This window comes from Schistocerca nitens, chromosome 9, assembly GCF_023898315.1.
Source record: "Schistocerca nitens isolate TAMUIC-IGC-003100 chromosome 9, iqSchNite1.1, whole genome shotgun sequence".
Classification (NCBI taxonomy): domain Eukaryota; kingdom Metazoa; phylum Arthropoda; class Insecta; order Orthoptera; family Acrididae; genus Schistocerca; species Schistocerca nitens.
The window spans coordinates 432,747,018-432,774,007 of NC_064622.1; the positions used below are offsets into that span (position 1 = coordinate 432,747,018).

Genomic DNA, 26,990 nt, shown 5'->3' on the forward strand with positions numbered 1-26,990 from the left:
GCTGTGGCTGGGATTGGGATCACGTAAGTGGGGCAGTCTACAAACATTGGCGAAAGGTTGTGTAATGTTGCTGGTGAGTGTGGGTATTGCTTGAAAGCCCTAATGGTGGGGAGGCAAGTCTCTGGCATGGGATCCTTGAGGTTCAGGTATGTCAGTACAAAGCCCTTCATCTGGTGAATGTACAAGAACCATGTGTTTGACAAGGGAACTTGTAAAGGACTGTTTACGTTGAGACTTAGCACACCAGAACTGACAGTCAAGGGATAAACCCTCCAATTTTGATGTCCCTTTGTGTAAGATTGTCTGCTAAACTTGTGATAGCTAAAAGACTTATGGAAGGCCACCACAAAGTGCACTTATGAGTCAAAATATTGTAGTTAAAAACTCTCAAAGTGATTGTAGAGGAGGGCATGGGGCTGCACTTCAGGCTTGAGTTGCTGTAGTAAATTGAAAATTTCCAGACCTGCATAGGCCAGGAAGAACCATGAGCTGCTGGGTGTCCCTGTGACACCTGTGCCAATAAGCATCGTTCCAGTTTGGCCACATAGTTTTCTCAGGATTTGATCTTCTGGCCATACACCTATAACAGCAACAATACCCCTCTGAATCTTTTTGCCGGGGAGTCAGTGCACGGCAGCCAGTTGAACAGCTCTGGGTTGGATATGGTGATGACCTGTTGCATGTTCTGGAGTAGGAGCAACACCTGGACACACACACACACACACACACACACACACACACACACATACATACACATACACTCTGTCACCTGGGTTATAAAACACATTTGAAAGTTTTGGTTCATAGAAAAATTCCTCATCACCATTTGCTAAGTCTTGCATCAGTTGATGCGCAATGAGAACACTGCTTAGTAAACAGTGTACAATAGTTTTATTAAAAAGCGCTCAAACCAAAATACTCTTCCTCCTTTAGAAAAAAGTTAACCACTACAAGTTTGGATAGTTCATGACTAGCACTGGAGTTATAAAAGTCTAACTTAGGCTGAAGGCGAAAATGATGAAACAATCAAAGCCGTCTTCATTTGGAAGTAGGACAAAATACTGTAGTGAAGGTCAGTGGCTAGATTGAAGTTCTTAGACATCTCCAATGCATAGGGCAAGTCCAGGCAATAGTGAAGGTAGGCTGTGGCACTTCCGTCGGTCAGGGGCGCGCGCACACACACACACACACACACACACACACACACACACACACACACACGTGCCCCTACCTTGTGTCGGCTGGACACTCAATCTTGGTCCAGCCTGCGCAATGCAGAGGCAAAGGTGGTGTGTGTGTGTGTGTGTGTGTGTGTGTGTGTGTGTGTGTGTACTCCAGCTCAATAAATTTTCTTTCTCTTTATTGTGTGCCTATCAATGACTCCAATGCCTCTGCTGTTACTGTATTTACTCGAATCTAACAAGGGAACCTCCCCATCGCACCCCCCTCAGATTTAGTTATAAGTTGGCACAGTCGATAGACATTGAAAAACTGAACACAGATCAATCGAGAAAACAGGAAGAAGTTGTGTGGAACTATGAAAAAATAAGCAAAATATACAAACAGAGTAGTCCATGCGAAGATAGGCAACATCAAGGATAACCTGAATTCAGTAGTGCCGTGGTCGCGTGGTTAGCGTGAGCAGCTGCGCGACGAGAGGTCCTTGGTTCAAGTCTCCCCTCAAGTGAAAAGTTTTTCATCATTTTCGCAAAGTTGTGATCTGTCCATTCGTTCATTGACGTCTCTGTTCACTGTAATAAGTTTAGTGTCTGTGTTTTGCGACCGCCACGCAAAACCGTGCGATTAGTAGACGAAAGGACGTGCCTCTCCAATGGGAACCGAAAACATTTGATCACAAGGTCATAGGTCAACCGATTCCTACACAGGCAAACATGTCTGATATATTCTATACGACACTGGTGAGGGCATGTGCGTCACATGACAGGAATATGTTGTCGACCCACCTAACTTGTACACTTGGCGAATGGGTAAAAAGATTCTTCTACATTGCCCGATTTAGGTTTTCTTGTGGACGTGAGAATTACTCCCAAAAAAGTGATGAAAACATATGAGTTTGTCATATAAACTGCAACAAATGAATCCAACAGTTTCACAGTCGCACACTTTTCCCTGTGCTCTGTCAAAAAATATGTTTTTAACGTTTTCAAATTTTTCCGTGTGTAGACCGTCAAATCCTGCATATGTCCAAGCAAATCTGAACATGTCCTGGAATTTTGGAGAGCGAAGTTGTTTATGTGTGAGTGCCTGAACTTTGATAATTGTCTGAAAATAAAAAATAAAATTTTACGCTCGAAGTAAGACTTGAACCAAGGACTTCTCCTTTCGCAGCTGCTCACGCTAACCATGGGACCACGGCGCTCCTAGGCCCACACTCTCCTGGATGTTGCATATCTTGCACATGGACTACTCAGTTTGTATATTTTGCTTATTTTTTTTTCATAGTTCCACACAACTTCTTCCTGTTTTCTCGATTAATGTGTGTTCAGTTTTTCAAGGCCTATCCACTGTGCCAACTTATAACTAAATCTGAGGGGGGTGCGATGGGGAGGTTCCCTTGTAAGCAGCACCTGAAATAAGGTGATAAACTGATACACACAAAACCTTGACACTAATATGCTCATACTCCCTCTCTCATACTGTCCCACTTGACAGCTGGATTATGAACTACAAAGACAACATCAAACTTCCTTTATGTTGGAATAGTGTCTGTATTTAGGCCTGTGTGCATATTTACATTTATGGTATTTGCCTGAAAATTACAAGTGCTCAAAATTGCAAATCACAAGAATAAGTTTTGACAGCCGTAAGTGGTAATTACCATGTTTAACAATGACTTATGAAACTACTATTCTGTAAATGTATTTCACAGATGGAAAAAAATTACTCTTTCAGTTGCAGTAAAAATATTTTGGGATCTTTAAAGATTACGTCTTTGTGATACAGAATTTGAAATGCGCGTATCAGTGATTCAGAATTTTTTAAATCTAGACACTCACCTAGAAGGACAGAGGATGTTTTCCCACAAGGCAATGTGGGAGCACTATAAACTGAAAAAGTAACATTTTCCTTTTGATTTTTCCAGACTTGGGTGTGGTGTAAGATTTCTTGCATAGAACCTCAATCTATAGTCGTGCGTTGAAAAATGTCTAGACTGTTGACTCTCAATTTTGATAGATGAAACATTTCAGTTGCTTCCTCATGTATCTTATTATTTCAGTGCCTGTCTTAAAGTTAAATCAACAATTTGTACATCAGATAATCTACACTAATGTTTTCTAATAATGGTTTCAACCAATGGCCGCTTCAGATTTCCACAACTAGTAGCAAAGCATTCACAGTGCTCTCCATTACCTGCTGTACGAGACTGAAAGTAAAGAATATATTTGGAGCTGAAATATTAGTTGGGATGAGGAGTTTCAGATACCCACAAAAAAATTAAAAGCAAGGAGGTTCTAAATAAATTAATGTGCACTTACTTCTTTAACATACCCTTGAAGCTATACACTTTTCAGTGAGCATTACGCTGAAAGGCAGTCAAACTGCCTTGTTTGTGTGTACCTAACTTACTGGAACTTCAACTAGTTGTCAACTCCAGAGCCATAGACCCCTTTGTTACATGCACCAAGCTAATAAATAATGGTTTCAATTGTACTTATTGTTAACTGTTAGTGATGAAGAAAGTTCCAGTTTGTCATAGAACATTGAATGAGTAAGTATTAAAAAAAATACTGTACACTATTAAAAAAAATCATTGTCCCCCCCCCCCCCCCCCAGACCCAGTTGCAGATCAGTATATTAGATTATTAGACAACAGCCTGTGTCATACTCTTTCTGTCCTTCAGTGTGCATAGTAAATTTTGTCTACCTCAAGTTTGCCTATTTAAGGAGCAGTAATAGCGACTGGTTGAAATGCTGTAGTTACTCTCTCGTGTTGAATATGATATGTTCTTGGTTTTCAAAATAGACTATCAACCATTAATGACTACTGTAATCCTTGTTGAGCTTGTAAAAGTTTGAACATGTTCTCTACTGTTTGCTTTGTATTATGGAGTGATTCATCTGCTAAAAACTTCCCAATAATTTTCTGTTGTTTATAACTAGCATCAGTATATTTTTGTTACTGATAGCATTTGAGAGATGCTGATACTTTTTTGCTTTTATAGGTTCCTTTTCTAACTATTATTGGCTTGACATTTGCTGTAATCATACCTACATTCAATCATTTTATTCTGTTATTGACTGGTTTTAAAAGTTTCATAACTGAAAGGATTAGTACCATGAGATACTCAGTAACCTCTTGGTGTTGGCGGAGAAACAAGGACTCACAATTTAAAAGTGTCAATCTGGCAACATTCACATCTACTTATATACACTGAAAAGCATATACGGCAGAGGGTACTTCCCATTCTACCAGTTTTTAGAGCTTCTTCCTTTTACATTTGGTATGAAGTTCAGGAAGAATGATTGGTTAAATGCCTCTGTTAATGCTGTAATTAGTCTGTTCTTATCTCCACAATCCCTACTGGAGCAATATCTGTGGGTTTGTAGTGTATTGCTGGATTACTCATTTAAAGCTGATTCTTGAAACTTCATTAAATGTGCTTTCATGGGATACTTCGTGTTTGTTCTTGCTAATTCAGCACTTCTGTGACACCATCCTATGGGTAAAAGAAAAGCTAGTGACCATTTGTGCTACACTTCTTTCTGTAAGTTCAATATCCTCTATTAGTCATATCTGGTTTGGGTCCCACACATTTGGGCAGTATTTAGAGACTGATCATACAACTGTTTTGTAAGCAGTCTCCTTTGTAGACTGATTGCATTTTCCTAGCATCCCATCAGCAGATACTAGTTATCTGAAAACTAACCTTAATGATGACAATAAATTGTTTATGTGGGGAACTCAATATATCTGTTAACATAGAAACTAACCTTATATCTACAGAAAGAACCACAATCCACTTCCAAAAAGTTATCCCGGCCTTATAATCCTATCTGCTGACAGAAGTTCCATCACTTTGGTTATGAACTACAGGGATTGCCTGGAAAAAGGACTCCACCATCTGTCAGATATGTCCACCTACAAACCGCCACAGTGACCCCATTCAGAAATCCAACAGTAACTCCAGTCCCCCCCCCCCCTCCCCGTCATATCCTTAAGTCCATCCCAGAACCCTCTGCTGAATCTCTCTCTCTCTCTCTCTCTCTCTCTCCTAATGCCCACACTCCTGTGTATTACATGGTTCCTAAAGTCTATAAATGTAACCACCCAATATTCCCCAATGTCGCCTGTTACTGTAAGTCCACAGGAAGAATCTCTGCTCTCATGTGCCAACATCTTCAGCCTATTGCCTGTAACCTACTCTGCTATATATAAGATGCGATCAAAAAATTTCTGTCTTGAGGGTGTTACTGCAGTGTGTATGCAACATAGCACAACTTGTGTTGGTATATAAGCACTGATATATAGGGGATAAGTGTGGCATTCATGTTTTTCCGACTGGTATGCAATAAATGTGAAAAAGTGAACTTTGGCAATGTTATTACCCAAGTGCATCCAAACAGGACCAGTGTGCTATTATTCTTTTCATGGCTGCCAAAGGACAAACACTGGTTGCATCCATCAGAAAATGAAGAATATGTGTGTGGCAGCATGTCTGTCAGAAACTGCGATTGTGGAATGATGCGCAAAGTTCCCTGCTGGTTACGATTCAACACAGGATGCTGGTCGATTTGGGAGGCCAGCGTCATCCAACTCACAAGGGAGACAGTAGCCCTGATCACTCCCCATGTGATTATCATACCTTTGGTCTCTTAAGAAAATGCCTTGAAGTGTTGAAGATTGCTGTTGGACGAGGATTTGCAGTGGGTAGTTATGGTCTTCTTCATGCAGCAGACACATTGTTTCACAGAATGGGTGTCTTTAACCTGGTGTGTCAGTGGGATGGTTGCCTCAATGATCATGGTGATTTTGTGTGATTGGCATATCAGTTGTGGACTGTACGGCCTATGAAAAAAAAAAAAAAAAAAAAAAAAAAACTTTTCAATTGCCCTTTATACAGGCTGGAACAGATGAGTGTCCCGATGAGTGGATACCATTTGTGGCAGCTTTTCTGAATTGTGCATGTGGGAACTCTCTCTACAACATATCCTTCGTATTTGTAACCCCCCTGGCCTCAACCTTCACTGATCACTGTCCTCCGCCCTCTACCTTAACTAATCATGTCCGGCCACCTATCCCTTTCCTGGCTCCCACTCTAGTGCTACACGCCTTCTATTCCACCAACGCTCCTGCTAGTCTTTTCCCCTTCTATACCTCTCCCCCCCCCCCTCCCCCAGCCACACCCCTTCTCCTGTTTTCAGCACAGCCTTCTGACACGGCACCTAGCAGCCCCCATCCTATCCACACCATGATCCTGCATACTCCCACTGGTAGCGCAGCATCTTCCCCTACCCTGCTGTCCCTCCACTTACTGACAACATGCCTCTCCCGTACCATACCACCCATTCCAGCTGATTGCTGCTCACGTCAGACACAGTAACTGCCGGGCTCCAGTACTCGGAGACAGTGGTTTTGTGTGTGTGTGTGTGTGTTTTATATTTTGGAAGAAGGGCTCCGCCTGTAAGCTTAATATTTTAGCAGTCTTTTTCATAGTGCCTGGCTGTGACTCAGCTCCTCCTCCATATGGTGAGTAGCAGCATAGTAGTTTCATATTGCTGAAACACCATTATTATTCAGTCAAAAAGACCAAAGCCAATATCCTTCCCTGATCACGGTCTAATATGAGATTATGCTCAGTTTCAACTGGCCTTTGAAAGGATGTTGAAACTTAATTTTTGTGCTTACATGTTTCTGACAAGCAAAAGCATTTGGTCTAATTAAAATGTAAGGTAATTACTTTGTTGTTTACTTGATGTTACTTGGTTATTCTGTGTTTACATATTTAACTTCACAAGTTTAGAAACAGCATCTGATAAGAAAATCTGAATAAGTAAAATGATTATTCAGTTGCTCTACATTAAAAATCGTGGCTCATATTTATTACCAAACAGGACAGTATTTTGTAATATGTAAGATCAGAAGAGAAAATTGTAAAAGAAACAGTAGAAATGTGTTGTTAGAAATGTTTCTAGGGGCATACATTGTGCCCTTACATTTTTCTGCCTCTAGTACAAGTCATTTGGTGACCGTGTACCTCTTGTTGTATTCTTTCTGGTAGTGATACACTGAGGTATGTAATTCCACTGCAGTCATGAACATTTGCCATGTTAGTATACTTCCTTCAGCATACGCAGCTGCTGGGAAAACTGATACAAACCCATAAAAATAAATATGTGCTGCAGTCTGAGCTTGGGACACCTGTGGTCCAAGCAGTTAGGATGACTGTATTTATTCTGTGTCTGAGTATCAGCCATGCTACAAGTTGTAGCTCCCACAGCAAGTTTAGTGTACTTTAATCTTCATATCAGAAAATTTCCTTTTTACTGTGGACATTTAGAGGTTGGCGATATTTGAAAAAATGTGTTTCATGAATGGATAAATTAAGTCTGCATAGAGTAAGGCAGAACAGAATAACTACAAAGAAATGTTTACGTATATGTTAACAAGGGTATTGTTTATCTGTAGAAACAGTCAGTTGTGGTAGGTATAAACCTTGCATTCTTAACAATACCTTCTTCCTCATTCTTTTTTCCAATTGCTCAAGCTCCTTTTCTGAACATAGATTAGAGGCTATGTAATTTATATGTACTGTTACACTCTGTAAGTACTAATTCCATTTCGTGATTTCATCCCCACTGAAACTGGTGTGGTTAACCTCTTCCAGCTGCAACATTCTTAGGACTATGGAAGCGCTACTCTGCTGAAATCACACATCGCTGGGACCTCACTGCATTCGATATCCGAGAGGAACACCCCAGGCCGCAGTATTTGGCCAGGCTTGCACACGTAAAGCGCAAGCACATCAACATTGTTACCAACACCATGGAACCATGTGTGCCCTTTTGGAAAGTCCGCCTGCCAGCTACAATTCTCAGTTTTTCTGTCGTGATGCTTTTGGTATGATAACTAACAGTGAAGTGAGCTTAGAGCTACCTGTGATAATACTAGTTAAAAGTTTCGGAGAGAAATTGCAGTTTGCTATATTTGGAGCCACTATTACCTTTTTTCTCATAGGTAGCACTAGCAGTTGCTGCTGTTCTGGGTGTTGTGTTGTATCGGATGTCTCTTATGGCTGCACTATCAGTTTGTAATGAAAAACTGGATGCAAGCTGTGCATTCAAAAGTTATGCCATGATTTTTACAACTGCAACAGCTGCTTCCATTAACCTTTGTTGCATCATGGTCTTCAATTACGTGAGTCATAATACTGTATCTGTAAATGCATAATTTTAGTCTTAGATGGTTTCTTTCTGTTTAGTAGAATTAAGATTAGTTAAAATGGAACTCTTGTGATGAGAACGATGTCACAATTTGTATATTCCATGTAGCTGCATTTAACTCTTTCATTTTACTATTATTAAGCTAATTTCCAGCACCAGTAGTTGTGATATTCCACATTCAGTTAATTTTGTGATTCCAGGTTTACCAGTGGCTTGCAGAACTTTTAACAGAGTTGGAACTTCTACGTACACAGACCGAATTTGATGATAGTCTCACACTTAAAATCTATCTTCTTCAGTTTGTAAATTATTATGCTTCTATATTCTACATAGCATTTTTCAAAGGCAAATTTGTGGGATATCCAAAAGAGTACAATCGTCTCTTCTCATACAGGCAGGAAGAGGTAAGTAAAATAAATGCTAAACATTGTAGCACAAATGTGGACGAGATCTTCGGGACCATGTTGTGTGCATGTGTATAGGAAGGAGATGGTGGACTTATTTGTCATTTCATTTGCCAAGATCTACATATACATCTGTACTCTCCAAACAACTGTGAAGTAAATGTCAGAGGATATCTCCCATTATATCACTTATTAGGGTTTCTTCGCATTCCATTTGCGTATGGAGTATGAGAAGTTTAGTCCTGGCAACATTCCCCAATGTGATGTTCTTAGAAGACAGTTAGTTTCCCCATAAGTAGGTAGTAGGTGGCAAGCAGCGTGAAGTTCATCGTGTGAAGACCATCATCTTGAGTACATCTTCACCTAGTTCATAGACTGTGCTTTAATATCTAGGACATAGATTCACTACAGTGTTGTAATCACAGAGTTTAGTGCTGTTGCTGTGAATGCCATCAATCCCAATGGTCAACTCACCACGAAAGGTGAAACACTGGAGTATTTAAAGGGAGCTAGTGTGAGGCTATGACATAAGGCTCAGTTCGTAATGATCCCATGTGTCCTCCTTATTCTGCTGTATTCACTTAAAAGGCTGTTAACTACAGTGTCAGTTCCTCACTACATGCTCTTGTGTAAAAGATAAGAGTTCCTTGCAACATGTCTGATGGGCGAATGAATATGCTTGCCTCACTTGCTCTGGTTTTCTGTCACAGTCTCGTTTCTGCTGAATGTGTATCCTCATTTGGCCGATGATGAATCGTAATGTGTTGATGATCCAACCCACCTGTAACATACTGGCTCAATTCTTTCTTCTGCCTCTGTCTCTGGCTTGACTTGAGTTTGCCCGTGGCAACATGAATGAGTTCTAATATTATTTTCTACTTTCTTTCCCCAAACTATTCAGTGCTGTAACATTTCTTAGCATGTCCAGTGGATTAGGCAGACCTGTGACATTCTGTGCTGCCCTTTTTTGTATATTTTTAGCCTCCCTGTTACTGATACTTGCTATGGGCCCCACACATTTCCACAGTAGTCTAGGGCATTTTTTTCCAAGCAATTTCATTTGTAGACTGACAGAATTTTCGCAGTATTCTACAAATGAACCAATCTGCCAGCTGCTTTATCTACAACTGAAGGCATGATGTGATCATTTCATTTCATGTCTCTTCAAATTGTTATACCCAGGTACTTTTATGAGTTGACTGAGTCCTGTTGTGAGTTACTGTAGTCATAGCATGGTCTGGAAAAGTCAAGGATATCTCAGGGAATTCTGAGATGTAATCACTTGTGGCACCATGGAAAAACTTGAAGTAGTACATCGTATTGTTGTAATGTTTGTCCCTCAGTGGCAGCTTGAGGAATCTTTGTTATTGTCCACATTATCTTAAGTTCCACTTATGTTTCCCATAACGTGTTCATGAGTGCAGCTTTGTATGATTTGCATATGGGAACTTGTCATTTGGTTGTGAATTTGTCATCTGCACAAATTTCATAAAAAATATAAATGTGGCTCTGTATTTGAACGTGGATGTATTGCAAATGACATTGAGTATCCAGGCTTCAGTTTTTTTCTTTTCTCAATTCAAAGCAGTAATTTTCTGAATTTGTCGTAGTGCCATACTTCCAAGTTAACAATGACCATATAAATTTCCAGTTTGAAACGACAAAACAGTAGAATTTGGAGGCAGGGCAAGAGCCTATAACTTACAGAATTTTAAATAAAACTTTAAATTATTGTTTCTTTTTCACAGTTTTTGTCGTCTAGCTATTGATTCACCTAAAAACCTCTCCATACTTAGAAAATCTGTGTCGTAATTTTTTCTTCTCTGTTGCTTTTATGTAACATTAACATGCAAAATATGTACTTATTTCTGTAATGAATAACACATAAGAGGAAATGTGTAATATCACAAAAATATTTAACATAAAACAGTAATTACAGCTAAAATCAACTTTTCAATTACATTGTAGACTACTGTATTATCTTAATATCCAGTTAAATGAACCAGAAGCATGAAAAATTCATTAATACTGTATGTTTCACATTAATTAACTGTTTGTTCTGAAAGTCTGTGCTATGCTAATGAAATAAAATAATTTTCCATCACATCTGTTTACTAAAATGTTCACCATCCCTAAAATTGCCTTTTATTTTGGAATAAGCAGTCACATATTTCTCCAAATTTTCTGCCGTCATAGTATGAAGTCAACGGCTGTTGATGGTGTAAATATTAGGAGATGAAATATTCTTGATCAGATTCCGACTAGAGTCTTGTAAATAGCAACAAAAGTCGATTAGCATCAGTTTCTTGCCAAAACAGTGGCAAACATATTCACTACTCTCTGCCCAGTATCACTTCTAATGTTGGTCAGCAAGCATTTGACATTCTCAACAATTTCTGTAAAAGTAATCTGGTAGTCTAATTGTTTAATGCTGCCAGCAAGTCAGTCAGAGTGGTTCTGGATGTATACCAGAGCATTTTCAATTTTAGGTTCAGTGAAAACATTGTGTGCTTCCCATACTGAAGCTGAAGGTTTTCTGAAAAAAGAATAAGTCACAGATTTCAAGGCTTCAAAATTTTCATTTTAAAAACTGACAGCTTCAAATCAGTACACTCCAGCTTGTCAGGAAAGGCTCAGACACTTACTAGGTTTGGCAGCAGTTCTCTATGTAGCAACAGATGTAAAAATGTAAATGTTGTGTGGCTAGGGCCTCCCGTCTGGTAGACCGTTCTCTGGGTGCAAATCTTTCGATTTGACGCCACTTTGGCGTCTTGCACGTCGATGGGGATGAAATGAAGATGATTAGAACAACACAATACTCAGTCCCTGAGTGGAGAAAATCTCTGACCCAGCTGGGAATCGAACCCGGGCCCTTAGGACTGACATTCTGTCGTACTGACCACTCAGCTATCGGGTACGGACAAGCAACAGATGATTCATTGCTGTGAGAAACACTTACTTGGTGTTTTAAATTATTTTATTCCCTTCTGGATAGCTGTCATTCACATCTTTGGTGATACGTTGCAGTGCATAGGCCAGACAGGTGAAGCAGATTAAATACATATAGAATATACACAGGATAGTTGACATCAAATGTAGACTGCAACATCGGAATACATGAAAAGAAATGGTTTTCTTCTTGAATTCCCTCAAGCTACAGCACTTTGAGACTGTCACTCATAAAATAAGCTGCTGTTGAATGATTTGTGCCTTTCAAGACTTGCAGAAAATTGTTAATGGCTTTGACAGTTCTCCTCTCTTGACTTTGCCATCAATGAGATTGCCAGTGAAACCTCCACAAACACGTGTTGTTTCATCAGTGGCATTCCATATGTGATGGTCACCTATATATTACTGTACATGGTCTGTCCTAGGATTTTTATTTGTCATTTACCTTTTCCTTAACCTTTGGTTGTGTTCGTTAATACGAAAAATGCCAGGTTGCATGATGGCTCGAAATACATGTTGAACTGGATGAATGAGCTCAGTGTTCAGAGGAAGGCAGTAGCATACCACCTCCAACAGGACCATGCCTAGTAATGCATGGTCATGTTCAAAATAATAATAATAACAGTTGTACTTTACACTTTTCAGAGCCTCTCGATAACAGAAATTTAAGTACAGTATTTTTCCTTGAAGTCGATTTGTTAGGAATCTGTTGTTCACTGTGGTCAGTGCTCCCTGCTGCCGTTGGATAAGCAGCTGCAGCAGCAAGTCGTATACTCCTAGCTCACTCATTTGTTACATAGTTCAATTATTAATTTCTTTGCGTGTTTTTGGTACTTGCATTGTTTAATTCATAAATTTCGGGCGTATTATAGTATTTGAGAGTTGTAGCATCGCATTTTAGTACCTGAATAGTGTAAAATCGCGTAGTATCCTTCCGCCGCCGAGCAGAACCGGTTTCAGGCTCTGTCTCAGGCTGATGCTGATCTTCGGCCTGACATGGCTGCTTGTCCTGTTCCAGAGGTTGCCCCTCAGTCTGCAAGATCCGGGCGGTCGCAGAGGGTGGGCTTACTGGTAGTTGGGAGCTCCAACGTCAGGCGCGTAATGGGGCCCCTTAGGGAAATGGCAGCAAGAGAGGGGAAGAAAACCAATGTGCACTCCGTGTGCATACCGGGGGAGTCATTCCAGATGTGGAAAGGGTCCTTCCGGATGCCATGAAGGGTACAGGGTGCACCCATCTGCAGGTGGTCGCTCATGTCGGCACCAATGATGTGTGTCGTTATGGATTGGAGGAAATCCTCTCTGGCTTCCGGCGGCTATCTGATTTGGTGAAGACTGCCAGTCTCGCTAGCGGGATGAAAGCAGAGCTCACCATCTGCAGCATCGTCGACAGGACTGACTGCGGACCTTTGGTACAGAGCCGAGTGGAGGGTCTGAATCAGAGGCTGAGACGGTTCTGCGACCATGTGGGCTGCAGATTCCTCGACTTGCGCCATAGGGTGGTGGGGTTTCGGGTTCCGCTGGATAGGTCAGGAGTCCACTACACGCAACAAGCGGCTACACGGGTAGCAGGGGTTGTGTGGCGTGGGTTGGGCGGTTTTTTAGGTTAGATGGCCTTGGGCAAGTACAGAAAGGGCAACAGCCTCAACGGGTGCGGGGCAAAGTCAGGACATGCGGGGACCAAACAGCAATCGGTATTGTAATTGTCAACTGTCGAAGCTGCGTTGGTAAAGTACCGGAACTTCAAGCGCTGATAGAAAGCACCGAAGCTGAAATCGTTATAGCCAGAGATAAATTCTGCCGAAATTTTTACAAAGGTACAGACGGTGTTTAGAAAGGATAGATTGCATGCAACCGGTGGTGGAGTGTTCGTCGCTGTTAGTAGTAGTTTATCCTGTAGTGAAGTAGAAGTGGATAGTTCCTGTGAATTATTATGGGTGGAGGTTACACTCAACAACCGAGCTAGGTTAATAATTGGCTCCTTTTACCGACCTCCCGACTCAGCAGCATTAGTGGCAGAACAACTGAGAGAAAATTTGGAATACATTTCGCATAAATTTCCTCAGCATGTTATAGTCTTAGGTGGAGATTTCAATTTAACAGATATAGACTGGGACACTCAGATGTTTAGGACGGGTGGTAGGGACAGAGCATCGAGTGACATTATACTGAGTGCACTATCCGAAAATTACCTCGAGCAATTAAACAGAGAACTGACTCTTGGAGATAACATCTTGGACCTACTGATAACAAACAGACCCGAACTTTTCGACACTGTATGTGCAGAACAGGGAATCAGTGATCATAAGGCCGTTGCAGCATCCCTGAATATGGAAGTTAATAGGAATATAAAAAAAGGGAGGAAGGTTTATCTGTTTAGCAAGAGTAATAGAAGGCAGATTTCAAACTACCTAACAGATCAAAACGAAAATTTCTGTTCCGACACTGACAATGTGGAGTGTTTATGGAAAAAGTTCAAGGCAATCGTAAAATGCGTTTTAGACAGGTACGTGCCGAGTAAAACTGTGAGGGATGGGAAAAACCCACCGTGGTACAACAACAAAGTTAGGAAGCTACTGCGAAAGCAAAGAGAGCTTCACTCCAAGTTTAAACGCAGCCAAAACCTCTCAGACAAACAGAAGCTAAATGATGTCAAAGTTAGCATAAGGAGGGCTATGCGTGAAGCGTTCAGTGAATTCGAAAGTAAAATTCTATGTACCGACTTGACAGAAAATCCTAGGAAGCTCTGGTCTTACGTTAAATCAGCAAGTGGCTCGAAACAGCATGTCCAGACACTCCGGGATGATGATGGCATTGAAACAGAGGATGACACGCGTAAAGCTGAAATACTAAACACCTTTTTCCAAAGCTGTTTCACAGAGGAGGACCGCACTGCAGTTCCTTCTCTAAATCCTCGCACAAACGAAAAAATGGCTGACATCGAAATAAGTGTCCAAGGAATAGAAAAGCAACCGGAATCACTCAACAGAGGAAAGTCCACTGGACCTGGTGGGATACCAATTCGATTCTACACAGAGTACGCGAAAGAACTTGCCCCCCTTGTAACAGCCGTGTACCGCAAGTCTCTAGACGAACGGAGGGTTCCAAATGATTGGAAAAGAGCACAGGTAGTCCCAGTCTTCAAGAAGGGTCATCGAGCAGATGCGCAAAACTATAGACCTATACCTCTGACGTCGATCTGTTGTAGAATTTTAGAACATGTTTTTTGCTCGAGTATCATATCGTTTTTGGAAACCCAGAATCTACTATGTAGGAATCAACATGGATTCTGGAAACAGCGATCGTGTGAGACCCAACTCGCTTTATTTGTTCATGAGACCCAGAAAATATTAGATACAGGCTCCCAGGTAGATGCTATTTTTCTTGACTTCCGGAAGGCGTTCGATATAGTTCCGCACTGTCGCCTGATAAACAAACTAAGAGCCTACGGAATATCAGACCAGCTGTGTGGCTGGATTGAAGAGTTTTTAGCAAACAGAACACAGCATGTTGTTATCAATGGAGAGACGTCTACAGACGTTAAAGTAACCTCTGGCGTGCCACAGGGGAGTGTTATGGGACCATTGCTTTTCACAATATATATAAATGACCTAGTAGATAGTGTCAGAAGTTCCATGCGGCTTTTCGCGGATGATGCTGTAGTATACAGAGAAGTTGCAGCATTAGAAAATTGTAGCGAAATGCAGGAAGATCTGCAGCGGATAGGCACTTGGTGCAGGGAGTGGCAACTGTCCCTTAACATAGACAAATGTAATGTGTTGCAAATACATAGAAAGAAGGATCCTTTATTGTATGATTATATGATAGCACAACAAACACTGGTAGCAGTTACTTCTGTAAAATATCTGGGAGTATGCGTGCGGATCGATTTGAAGTGGAATGATCATATAAAATTAATTGTTGGTAAGGCGGGTACCAGGTTGAGATTCATTGGGAGAGTGCTTAGAAAATGTAGTCCAGCAACAAAGGAGGTGGCTTACAAAACACTCGTTCGACCTATACTTGAGTATTGCTCATCAGTGTGGGATCCGTACCAGATCGGGTGGACGGAGGAGATAGAGAAGATCCAAAGAAGAGCGGCGCGTTTCATCACAGGGTTATTTGGTAACCGTGATAGCGTTACGGAGATGTTTAATAAACTCAAGTGGCAGACTCTGCAGGAGAGGCGCTCTGCATCGCGGTGTAGCTTGCTCGCCAGGTTTCGAGAGGGTGCGTATCTGGATGAGGTATCGAATATATTGCTTCCCCCTACTTATACCTCCCGAGGAGATCACGAATGTAAAATTAGAGAGATTAGAGCGTGCACGGAGCCTTTCAGACAGTCGTTCTTCCCGCGAACCATACGCGACTGGAACAGGAAAGGGAGGTAATGACAGTGGCACGTAAAGTTCCCTCCGCCACACACCGTTGGGTGGCTTGCGGAGTATAAATGTAGATGTAGATGTACTTTCATAGAAACACACAATATTCAGGCACAGTTTTCTTCCCCATCCTTGAAACATTCTAAATTTGTGACCCGTCTCTAATGACCTCGACATCAATGGGACATTAAGCCCCACTCTTCCTTCCTTTTGTTAATGTTTAGATTCTTCACTGCCATTAATATTATGCTAGTTGTTACAACAGTTTTAAATGGCTCTTAAATGTATTGTGGTTTCTGCTGTAAGTGTGACACGCCATTTAAACGTGTTCTTTTTATTTATTTACAGTGCAGTCCTGGAGGATGTCTAATGGAGTTATGCATTCAGCTTGGAATTATAATGATTGGCAAACAAGCTATGAACACACTACTTGAAATGTTATTTCCGTAAGTATAATAGTGGTTTAGTGTAATGCCAATATTTTTACACACATCAAGATTAATGTCTTAAGAGTGCAGAGATTGTGGCATTTGTTAATTTTTTTCTTTATTTTCAAAGGAAAATTGTTTCTGTGATTTTTCGCATTTAACCCCTTTTTGGCTATTTTTGACAGATTTTTGTGCAGACAAAGAACTATTGTTTGTAATTGATATGAATTTGAGTCTTCTCATTTGTACAGATTATTCTTCAAATGGCTGAATACACTGAAAGTGAAGACAGGATTTCGGAAGAAAGGACTGGAATCATGCCGGTCAAGGTGGATGAAAGACTTTAAACTGGTGGAATGGGGCCCACGTGGACTCTTTCCAGAATATCTTGAGATGGGCAAGTGTCTTTTTAGTGTGTGTCAGACCTTGTAAGGTAACATAACTAAATGGGCTTTTAACATTTGTGAAAAGTGTGTTTGAAACCAGGACTGAAACTCTGACAGCTGTCTCTCATCGGCAATTCTGTTGTCCATTACATTACATTAGTCATAACATATTGAGCCTAATTCCTACACGCATTACAGAATGACGTAAGGTGCCATTTTGTGCTTGTTCTTCGACTAAAGCTACCTAGTGTGACTGAGTGGTTCTAGCCACTTCAGTCTGGAACCGCGCAACTGCTACGGTCGCAGGTTCGAATCCTGCCTCGGGCATGGATGTGTGTGATGTCCTTAAGTTTAAGTAGTTCTAAGTTCTAGGGGACTGATGACCTCAGATGTTAAGTCCATAGTGCTCAGAGCCATTTGAATCTTTGACTAAAAATGTGTGCGTGTGTGCGTGCATGTGTGTGTGTGTGTGTGTGTGTGTGTGTGTGTGTGTGTGTGTGAAGGGGGCATGATTTATTCTATATGTTGAATAGTTTGTCACAGTGGAAAAACTGTAATAATTGTGTACAATTGGGTGTCTGTTACTATGTTACATTATTCCAGTGTGTGACTCGATTTTCAGAAAATTTAAACTTTGACTGTAAGTGTTTTGTGACTGTCATCTTTTTGTATAAAGACAATTATATTTTCATCAGGGTATATTTATAGTCATTGGACCATGCTATTTGCTTTGACTGAAAAATGTATGTGTGGTTGAGTGTATGTAAATGTGAATACTAGGAGAAAATACAGGCATTTTTGTTTGTTTTTATTGATTAACTGAATTAGTAATTGCCACAATTTATTGGTTTTGAACTGTAGATTAAAACTGAAGAAACTGCAAAAAGGTGGGAATTTAAGGAGATGGGACCTGGATAAACTGACTAAACCAGAGGTTGTACAGGGTTTCAGGGAGAGCACAAGGGAACAATTGACAAGAATGGGGGAAAGAAATACAGTAGAAGAAGAATGGGTAGCTTTGAGGGATGAAATAGTGAAGGCAGCAGAGGATCAAATAGGTAAAAAGACGAGGGCTAGTAGAAACCCTTGGGTAACATAAGAAATATTGAATTTAATTGATGAAAGGAGAAAATATAAAAATGCAGTACATGAAGCAGGCGAAAAGGAATACAAACGTCTCAAAAATAAGACCGACAGGAAGTGCAAAATGGCTAAGCAGGGATGGCTAGAGGACAAATGTACGGATGTAAAGGCTTATCTCACTAGGGATAAGATAGATACTGCCTACAGGAAAATTAGAGAGACCTTTGGAGAAAAGAGAACCACTTGTATGAATATCAAGAGCTCAGATGGCAACCCAGTTCTAAGCAAAGAAGAGAAAGCAGAAAGGTGGAAGGAGTATATAGAGGGTCTATACAAGGGTGATGTACTTGAGGACAATATTATGGAAATGGAAGAGGATGTAGATGAAGATGAAATAGGAGATACGATACTGCGTGAAGAGTTCGACAGAGCACTGAAAGACCTGAGTCGAAACAAGGCCGTGGGAGTTGACAACATTCCATTAGAACTACTGACGGCCTTGGGAGAGACAGTCCTGACTAAACTCTACCTTCTGGTGAGCAAGATGTATGCGACAGGAGAAATTCCCTCAGACGTCAAGAAAAATATAATAATTCCAATCCCAAAGAAAGCAGGTGTTGACAGATGTGAAAATTACCGAACAATCAGTTTAATAAGTCACTGCTGCAAAATACTAACGCGAATTCTTTACAGACGAATGGAATAACTGGTAGAAGCCAACCTCAGGGAAGATCAGTTTGGATTCCGTAGAAATGTTGGAACACGTAAGGCAATACTGACCCTTCGACTTACCTTAGAAGCTAGATTAAGGAAAGGCAAACCTACGTTTCTAGCATTTGTAGACTTAGAGAAAGCTTTTGACAATGTTGACTGGAATACTCTCTTTCAAATTCTGAAGGTGGCAGGAGTCAAATACAGGGAGCGAAAAGCTATTTACAATTTGTACAGGAACCAGACTGCAGCATTAGATTAGGAAATGAGACACTTAAAGTAGTAAAGGAGTTTTGCTATTTGGGGAGCAAAATAACTGATGATGGTCGAAGTAGAGAGGATATAAAATGTAGACTGGCAATGGCAAGGAAAGTGTTTCTGAAGAAGAAAAATTTGTTAACATCAAGTAGAGATTTAAATGTCAGGAAGTTGTTTCTGAAAGTATTTGTATGGAGTGTAGCCATGTATGGAAGTGAAACGTGGACGATAAATAGTTTGGACAAGAAGAGAATAGAAGCTTTCGAAATGTGGTGCTACAGAAGAATCCTCAAGATTAGATGGGTAGATCACATAACTAATGAGGTGGTGTTGAATAGAACTGGGGAGAAGAGGATCTTGTGGCACAACTTGACTAGAAGAAGGGATCAGTTGGTAGGACATGTTCTGAGACATCAAGGGGTCGCCAATTTAGTATTGGAGGGCAGTGTGGAGGGTAAAAATCAAAGAGGGAGACCAAGAGATGAATACACTAAACAGATTCAGAAGGATGTAGGTTGCAGTAGGTACTGGGAGATGAAGCTTGCACAGGATAGGGTAGCATGGAGAGTTGCATCAAACCAGTCTCAGGACTGAAGACCACAACAACAACAACAATAATGGTAGCTTGAAATTTAAAAGTTAGAAATATAAGGAAGTACAGGGTAGTTGGGCCCAGTAGGTAACTGGGTGATGGTGTTCCCACAAATAATGGGTGGATATTTAATTCTTATAGGGTTGCCAGAATCAGCTAAATTGTTTTATCTTGTAAAACAACATACAGAATCTCATTCACAAGCATTTGTTAGGCAGATTGTTTTCTTTAATAATGAGATGGTTTAGTGGGAGAAATTTGATTGGTTCTCGTGTAATTCTCCCATGACCAGTGGTTCTGGGTCACTTTTCTGACCTCTCAGGTCCTTTTCCTTCACCCCTCTTCCTCCCCTTCAACCTTTCTGCCTGAAGAAGGGGCCACTGGCTCCAAAAGCTTGCCTAATTACAACCTTCTTTTATGTGTATGTTCTGCCACCATTTGGTGAGTAGATTTTATATCTGTCCAATTATAAAAAATGTGCTTGGGACAGTTGGACCATATGGGGCCAGTTACCCTGGAAAGCGTTCAATTACCCAATATTTTTTACAAAATAACAACCTCGTTGCAAAGGTTAAATATGGATTAAAAATAATTTTATAGTTAACCTTAGTAATAAAATTAACATAACTTTTAATCAGCATAGGTCATGGTGTGGACATACAGGAGAAAAACACAAAAAAAGACTTCATTTGCTTACAGTACTGAAGACCAGAACCAAGTGTTAGATGATCCCTTTCTTTGCACCAAAACATATTGTTAGTGAAATGTGAGAGAATGAACACATCTCAAATAGGTTGTGAGAACGGTGGTGTCATGTTTTCTATTGCAAAAAAATGAGCAACAACTGGCAAATGTAATTCAAACAGTTGACAGTTAGACGGACTTGGGCTGTCACCAGCGGATATTGTGCAGTGTTACATAAAAAAAAACTATGATCATGATTCAAACTATTCAAGTGTCCCAGGAGGAATCGTCAACATTCAGGGGGAAAAATAGAGTCTGGTAAACATGGGTTCTAAAATGTATAGCATAAAAACTATAAGCACCTGTTCGTCTGTGCTACTGTGGAACTCATCTCTTATGCTGAACAGGTGCTTATGGCTCCCAACCCACAAGTAATTTATGATTTTCCTAAAAGTTCACTACCACTGTGAAAGAACTTAATTTGTGGGAAAGCTAGGAAAAATATAAAACTGTGGTGAAACCTCATTTCATCATGATCTTTCAAAAAACTGTAATTGACATCAAAATCAAATTTAAAACTAATTCTTGTGAGTGAGAAAACATTACAGTTTTATTGCATTTATCAGCTGATAGCAAAATGATTCCAGTGCTTTGTGTATTTAAAGGAAAGTTTGTAATGGAAAACCAGCTTGACAGAGAGATGCCTACATTGACTGTAATGTCAGCAATGAACAAGGTTGGATGGTGTCCACAATATTTTTCAGCTGTTTCAGAGATGTCATTTTAAAGAATGTGGGTTCATAGAGACCAACATGCAATCCACATTTCAAGTAAATTGATCCAGAAGATGGTGTTTCTATCATGAAGATACCACCTTACACCACCCATGTTTTACTGTACCTTGATGTTTTATTGCTACAAACACCTGCCTGTAATGTAACTCCTCTGGCATTTGTAATAATGGAACTATTAAGTAAATGTGATTTTTCTATGAACTATATTATACATCACCAGGCACAGATACTCCAGATCAGACTAATTCAGCTAATGGGGAGTATAGACAGGCTGTGGCCAGTTACCTTAAAATCTTAACATAACTGTGTCCATGTGAGAGAGAATTTCATTTTTTTTTTTTTTTTTTAACTCCAACATTCTGAGAAATTTTCAAATAGAAAGTTTCATTCTATAATAAAAGACAACTTTAAAGATTATCGTGAATAAAACATTAGAAACAGCAGGCTTCTTTAAAGTAAAAAGGATTATGTTTTTCTTTTAAAATTGTGGCCCGTTTACATTGTGCTTCCATAATTTTAACATTCTATCTAAGAAAAACAATGTATGTTACATAAAAATTAAATCACCATCAACAGCATAAAATCTTATTATCACCATGGAAGTGCTCTATCTTGACTTTCTTAAGATGTCAATAGAAAGCAACTTATTTTCAATATTTTTCATAATTATTGTATTCAGTTTAAATAAATTGACAGTATACTTTTTCCTTCTGTGTAGTGCTGCAGTATGGTTTTGTTACCATTTTTGTGGCTGCTTTCCCATTGGCACCATTCTTCGCATTACTGAACAATATTCTTGAGATGCGTCTGGATGCCAAAAAGTTGCTAACTTTTTACCGGAGGCCAGTAACACAGCGTGTCAGAGATATTGGTGTCTGGTTTCGTATCTTGGACTCAATTGGAAAATTGTCTGTAATTAGTAATGTAAGTATAGTAACAAATGAAGTTGATTTTTGTATTTTGACAGCATTAAACTGAATCCTTGAACTGGTATTTAATAATGAATCAGAAAATGTCTAGTTTTTTATAATTTGGATAGGGAATAGCACTATAGTTGAATATGTAGCTACTGGAGCGAAGTAAGTCCACAACAAACTGTGGATCAGAAGGGAAACTGCGTGCAGGAAATATCCAAAATTATTGAAGAGGAGGAGAACAAGAAAAATTGTAAAAAGTTAATACTGAAAGTGAAGTGAGTTTGGCAAAGATGGAGAATGCAGAATGTAAATAGGAGAGAGACAGATTGTGGAAGAGAATGCAGGGGAGATAGGACGGAAAAAGAGAATTTGAATGATAAGAACAAGTATATGTCATAGACACAGTTCCTATCTTCAGAACTTTTTATTTCCATAGGTGCTCCTTGATAGGTTTACATAGTTTTGGTTATTATCTTTTGCCTAATGATTTCCAGCAACTCATAAGATTTTATGGACGTGTTTCCCATACTTGCCTCCTGATTCATTATATTGAGACATTTGACCTTTTCTCCAGAATTTAACCATTTTATCTCTTCTTTTTCTTTCCAGTTTTTACTGTGGAAAACTGCTGATAAGTTCTGAAGGTAGAAATTCATTGTAAATTTGTATATTTATGTGTGTGTCAGACAGGATACAGTGATTTCTATTCCAGTTAGTTCTAGGTAAATGTTCCACTCTTGTTGTTAATATCTAGTTTCAGCTTTTTGTTATGAATTGTATTGCTCCATCTTAGGTAAATTTCTTTTCTATAATACAGTTATGATGTTTTGATGTCCATTTTGTTCTGTTTCTTGTAGGGATTCATCATTGCCTTCACATCAGACTTCATACCCCGTATGGTGTACAGATTGACTGTCTCACCTGACCATACTTTAAAGGGATACCTGAATCATTCATTATCATACTTCAATACAAGTGATTTTGAGCCAGGTTCGGAGCCACAAGTTGGCAATGGAGATGTGACTATATGCAGGTACAACAAAAGAAAACTTGTTTATTACTTGTTTTGTATATTTCATGAAAGGTCTAAGAATATGCTTTGTTTAGTAGCAGAACACAAACTTAGTTTAGTGAATGTCAACGTAATGTAACTCTGTGGTATAGCAAGAAGTTTGATTTTTTTCTCTGGCCTCAAAGGCTTTCTCAATTGCTGTGAGAAGTCTTGTCTTGATTGCTCTGTGTAACACCAAACAGACTAAGTAGGTCAAGAATGATTCCAAATATATCATATCATGCAATGAGTGCAAGGTATATTAGAAAATTAACAGAAACTAGATTTAAACAGTGAGAATACAGTATCCGAAGATGTTGCATTCAGTATCTCTCTCTCTCTCTCTCTCTCTCTCTCTCTCTCTCTCTCTCTCACTCACACACACACAGCCGGCCGGAGTGGCCGAGCGGTTAAAGGCGCTACAGTCTGGAACTGCACGACCGCTACGGTCGCAGGTTCGAATCCTGCCTCGGGCATGGATGTGTGTGATGTCCTTAGGTTAGTTAGGTTTAAGTAGTTCTAAGTTCTAGGGGACTTATGACCACAGCAGTTGAGTCCCATAGTGCTCAGAGCCATTTGAACCATTTTCTCTCTCTCTCTCTCATTGTGATTGCATGTATGGTACCAGTATCTGTATCACTGAGGCACGCAAGCCTCCCCACTAATGGCAAGGTCAATGGTACAGAGGAGGGCTGTACTCAGCTGCAATCCACCATTGTTACTGAGAGTGTTGTCTAATATTTTGATCTCTGTTGCTTTGTTTATTATGCTGTTCTAAAAGCCATTGCTCCATTTAGTAATAGAAGTATTATCAAAAGTAATTTGGTGTCTATTGTCCACTGCATGTTCTGCTACAGCTGATTTTTCGGGATAGCACAGGCAGAAACACCTTTCATGTTTTATGTGGCGCTGTTCTATAGTGTGAACAGTCTGACCAACATAAGACTGCCCACACCCACATGGTATTTTGTGTATTCCATGTGTTCTGAGGTGTACATTGTCTTTCACAGGCCTCATTAGTTTTGGATATTTGCTGGGTACACAAAGACTCTGTCGATTTTTATGTCTCTTCAAGAGCTGGCTAATCTTCTTTGTTATTGAATCACAAAATGGTAAAAATACTAACTTCTTTGTATCCCCTCCAAAGGCCTTCTGCTTTCATTGCTTGTATGAAACTGCTTGTAAAATCTGTTTGTTGTTGTAACCATTTTCTTTGAAAACTTTACATTAGTGGCTCAATTCCCTCAGTAGGTTTTCAGCACCTGAGACGGTTTCAGCTTGGTGGTCCAAGATATTCAAAACAGACAGTTTGTTTTCTGTGTAGTGGTAGCTGATGGTGTGCAGGTACTAATCTGTGTGATGGGCATGTGGTAAATGTTGTGACCATGACACCCATTGGGTCTGCAGTCGATGACGACATCCAGGAATGGCAAGGAACCATCCTTCCCTTCCATCATGAATTGTATGTGGTCATGGGTGTTGTTGATGTGTTCCAGGAACTCTTCCAGCTTTTCATTTCCATGAGGCCATATGACGAAGATATTGTCAACATAGCGATAAAAACAACTAGGCTTTGCAGGAGCCATGTCCATGGTGGTGTCCTTGAAATGCCCGATAAGGAGGTTGGCTACAGCTGGAGCTAATGAGCTCTCCGTCGCAATACCACCCATCTGGTTGAAATATCTCCACCATGTGAAAAATATAATGTCATCAGGTTATGTTTAAATAAATTCATGATTGTGTCATCAAAGAGTCTGACCAGCAAGTCTACCGAGTCTGTGATGGGCACACATGTGAATAGGGAAACCACATCAAAACTAACCATAATATCTTTTTCACCAAAGCATAGATGTTTAATTTGATTGATGACATCTGCTGTATTCCTGATATGATGTGCACAGTGTCCTATGTGTGTCACGAGGAGGGTTGCCAAATGCTTTGCAAGTCTATTGGATTGCAATCTGATTGTGTTCAATACAGGCCTTCAAAGTGTATCCGTCTTATGTACCTGTGGCATACTGTAGAACACGGGTGGTCTGGGTGCCTGAGGGAGGAGGTTCTTAATAAACAATCTCTTCCGCCAATGACTGACTGAGGAGCTCCGAAGTCTTCCTCACTATTGTGGATGTTGGGTCCCATGGCAGTTTCAGGTATGTCAGTCAAACTGTCCTCACTATTGAACAGTGCCGCATAAAACACAAGTGTTTCCACCTACCCTATCCCAAAAAATCAGCTATAGTGGGACATGCACAAGAAAATGGACACTGAATTGCATTTGATAAGACTTCTATTATTGAAAGAACCAACAGCTTCTGGGTTAGTGTAATAAATGAAGCAACAGAGGTCAAAACATCTAACAACACCCTCTGTAAAGATGGTTAATTGCAGCTGAATTGGGCTTGGGATCTTGTGATTCCGGAGTTGAAGCAGACATCATGGCCATGCCACCAAAACATTACCATATAAGGTGCGAGACTGAGCACCAGTGACATAACTAATGACCTTGCGGTTAGATAAGCACAGTTTGATTGATTGATCTGGCCTTTTAACATCATCCAAAGCAGACTTGCCGTGCTGGTAACATGAACATCTGAAAGCAAGGGGAAACTACAGCTGTAATTTTTCATGGGAGCATGCAACTCTATTTTATGGCTCTTCTTGAGTAAAATAGTCCCCCCATCCGGATCTCCAGGCAGGGGCTACTTAGGAGGATGTCATTATCAGAATAAACAGAACTGGCAATCTATCGATTGGAGTGTGGAATGTTAGATCCCTTAATTGGGCAAGTAGGTTCGAAAATTTAGAAAGTGAACTGGATAGGTTAAAGTTAGATATAGCGGTGATTAATGAAGTTTGGTAACAGGAGGAACAGGACTTCTGGTAAAGTGAATACAGGGTTATAAACACAAAATCAAATAGGGGCAATGAACGAGTAGGTTTAACAAATAATAATATAAAAAAGGAACGTGGATAAAGCTACTATGAACAGCATAGTGAGTGCATTATTGTAGACAGACATGAAGCACACGCCCACCACAGTAGTACAAGTTTATTTGCCAACTAGCTTCTCTGATGAAGAGGAGTTTGAAGAAATGTATGAAGAGGTAAAAGAAATTATTCAGATAGTTAATGGTCAGAAGCAATGTATGATGAAATAAAAGAAATTATTCAGATAGTGAAGGGAGACAAAAATTTAATAGTCATGGGTGACTGGAATTCGTCAGTAGGGAAAGGGAGAGAAGGAAATGTAGTAGGTGAATATGGATTGGGGGTAAGAAACGAAAGAGGAAGCCGCCTCGTAGAATTTTGCACAGAGCACAACTTAATCATAGCTAACACTTGGTTCAAGAATCATAAAAGAAGATTGTATACAGGGAAGAAGTCTGGAGATACTAGAAGGTATCAGATAGATTATACAGGGCTATTACAAATGATTGAAGCGATTTCATAAATTCACTGTAGCTCCATTCGTTGACATATGGTCACGACACACTACAGATACGTAGAAAAACTCATAAAGTTTTGTTCGGCTGAAGCCGCACTTCAGGTTTCTGCCGCCAGAGCGCTCGAGAGCGCAGTGAGACAAAATGGCGACAGGAGCCGAGAAAGCGTATGTCGTGCTTGAAATGCACTCACATCAGTCAGTCATAACAGTGCAACGACACTTCAGGACGAAGTTCAACAAAGATCCACCAACTGCTAACTCCATTCGGCGATGGTATGCGCAGTTTAAAGCTTCTGGATGCCTCTGTAAGGGGAAATCAACAGGTCGGCCTGCAGTGAGCGAAGAAACGGTTGAACGCGTGCGGGCAAGTTTCATGCGTAGCCCGCAGAAGTCGATGAATAAAGCAAGCAGGGAGCTAAACGTACCACAGCCGACAGTTTGGAAAATCTTACGGAAAAGGCTAAAGCAGAAGCCTTACCGTTTACAATTGCTACAAGCCCTGACAC

General features: G+C 40.2%; 1 protein-coding gene across 2 annotated transcripts in view; it reads left to right on the forward strand.

The window, feature by feature from the left end:
- The window catches only part of LOC126204458 (anoctamin-1-like), a 126,144-nt gene that overhangs the window by 72,459 nt on the left and 26,695 nt on the right, over nucleotides 1–26,990 (forward strand). For both annotated transcript variants that reach the window (XM_049938843.1, XM_049938844.1), the window contains 7 exons: nucleotides 7,848–8,080; nucleotides 8,198–8,377; nucleotides 8,604–8,807; nucleotides 16,484–16,581; nucleotides 16,815–16,960; nucleotides 21,790–21,995; nucleotides 22,846–23,021. In XM_049938843.1, the coding sequence (XP_049794800.1) occupies nucleotides 7,848–8,080; nucleotides 8,198–8,377; nucleotides 8,604–8,807; nucleotides 16,484–16,581; nucleotides 16,815–16,960; nucleotides 21,790–21,995; nucleotides 22,846–23,021 (1,243 nt within the window). The remainder of the gene's footprint in view (nucleotides 1–7,847; nucleotides 8,081–8,197; nucleotides 8,378–8,603; nucleotides 8,808–16,483; nucleotides 16,582–16,814; nucleotides 16,961–21,789; nucleotides 21,996–22,845; nucleotides 23,022–26,990) is intronic.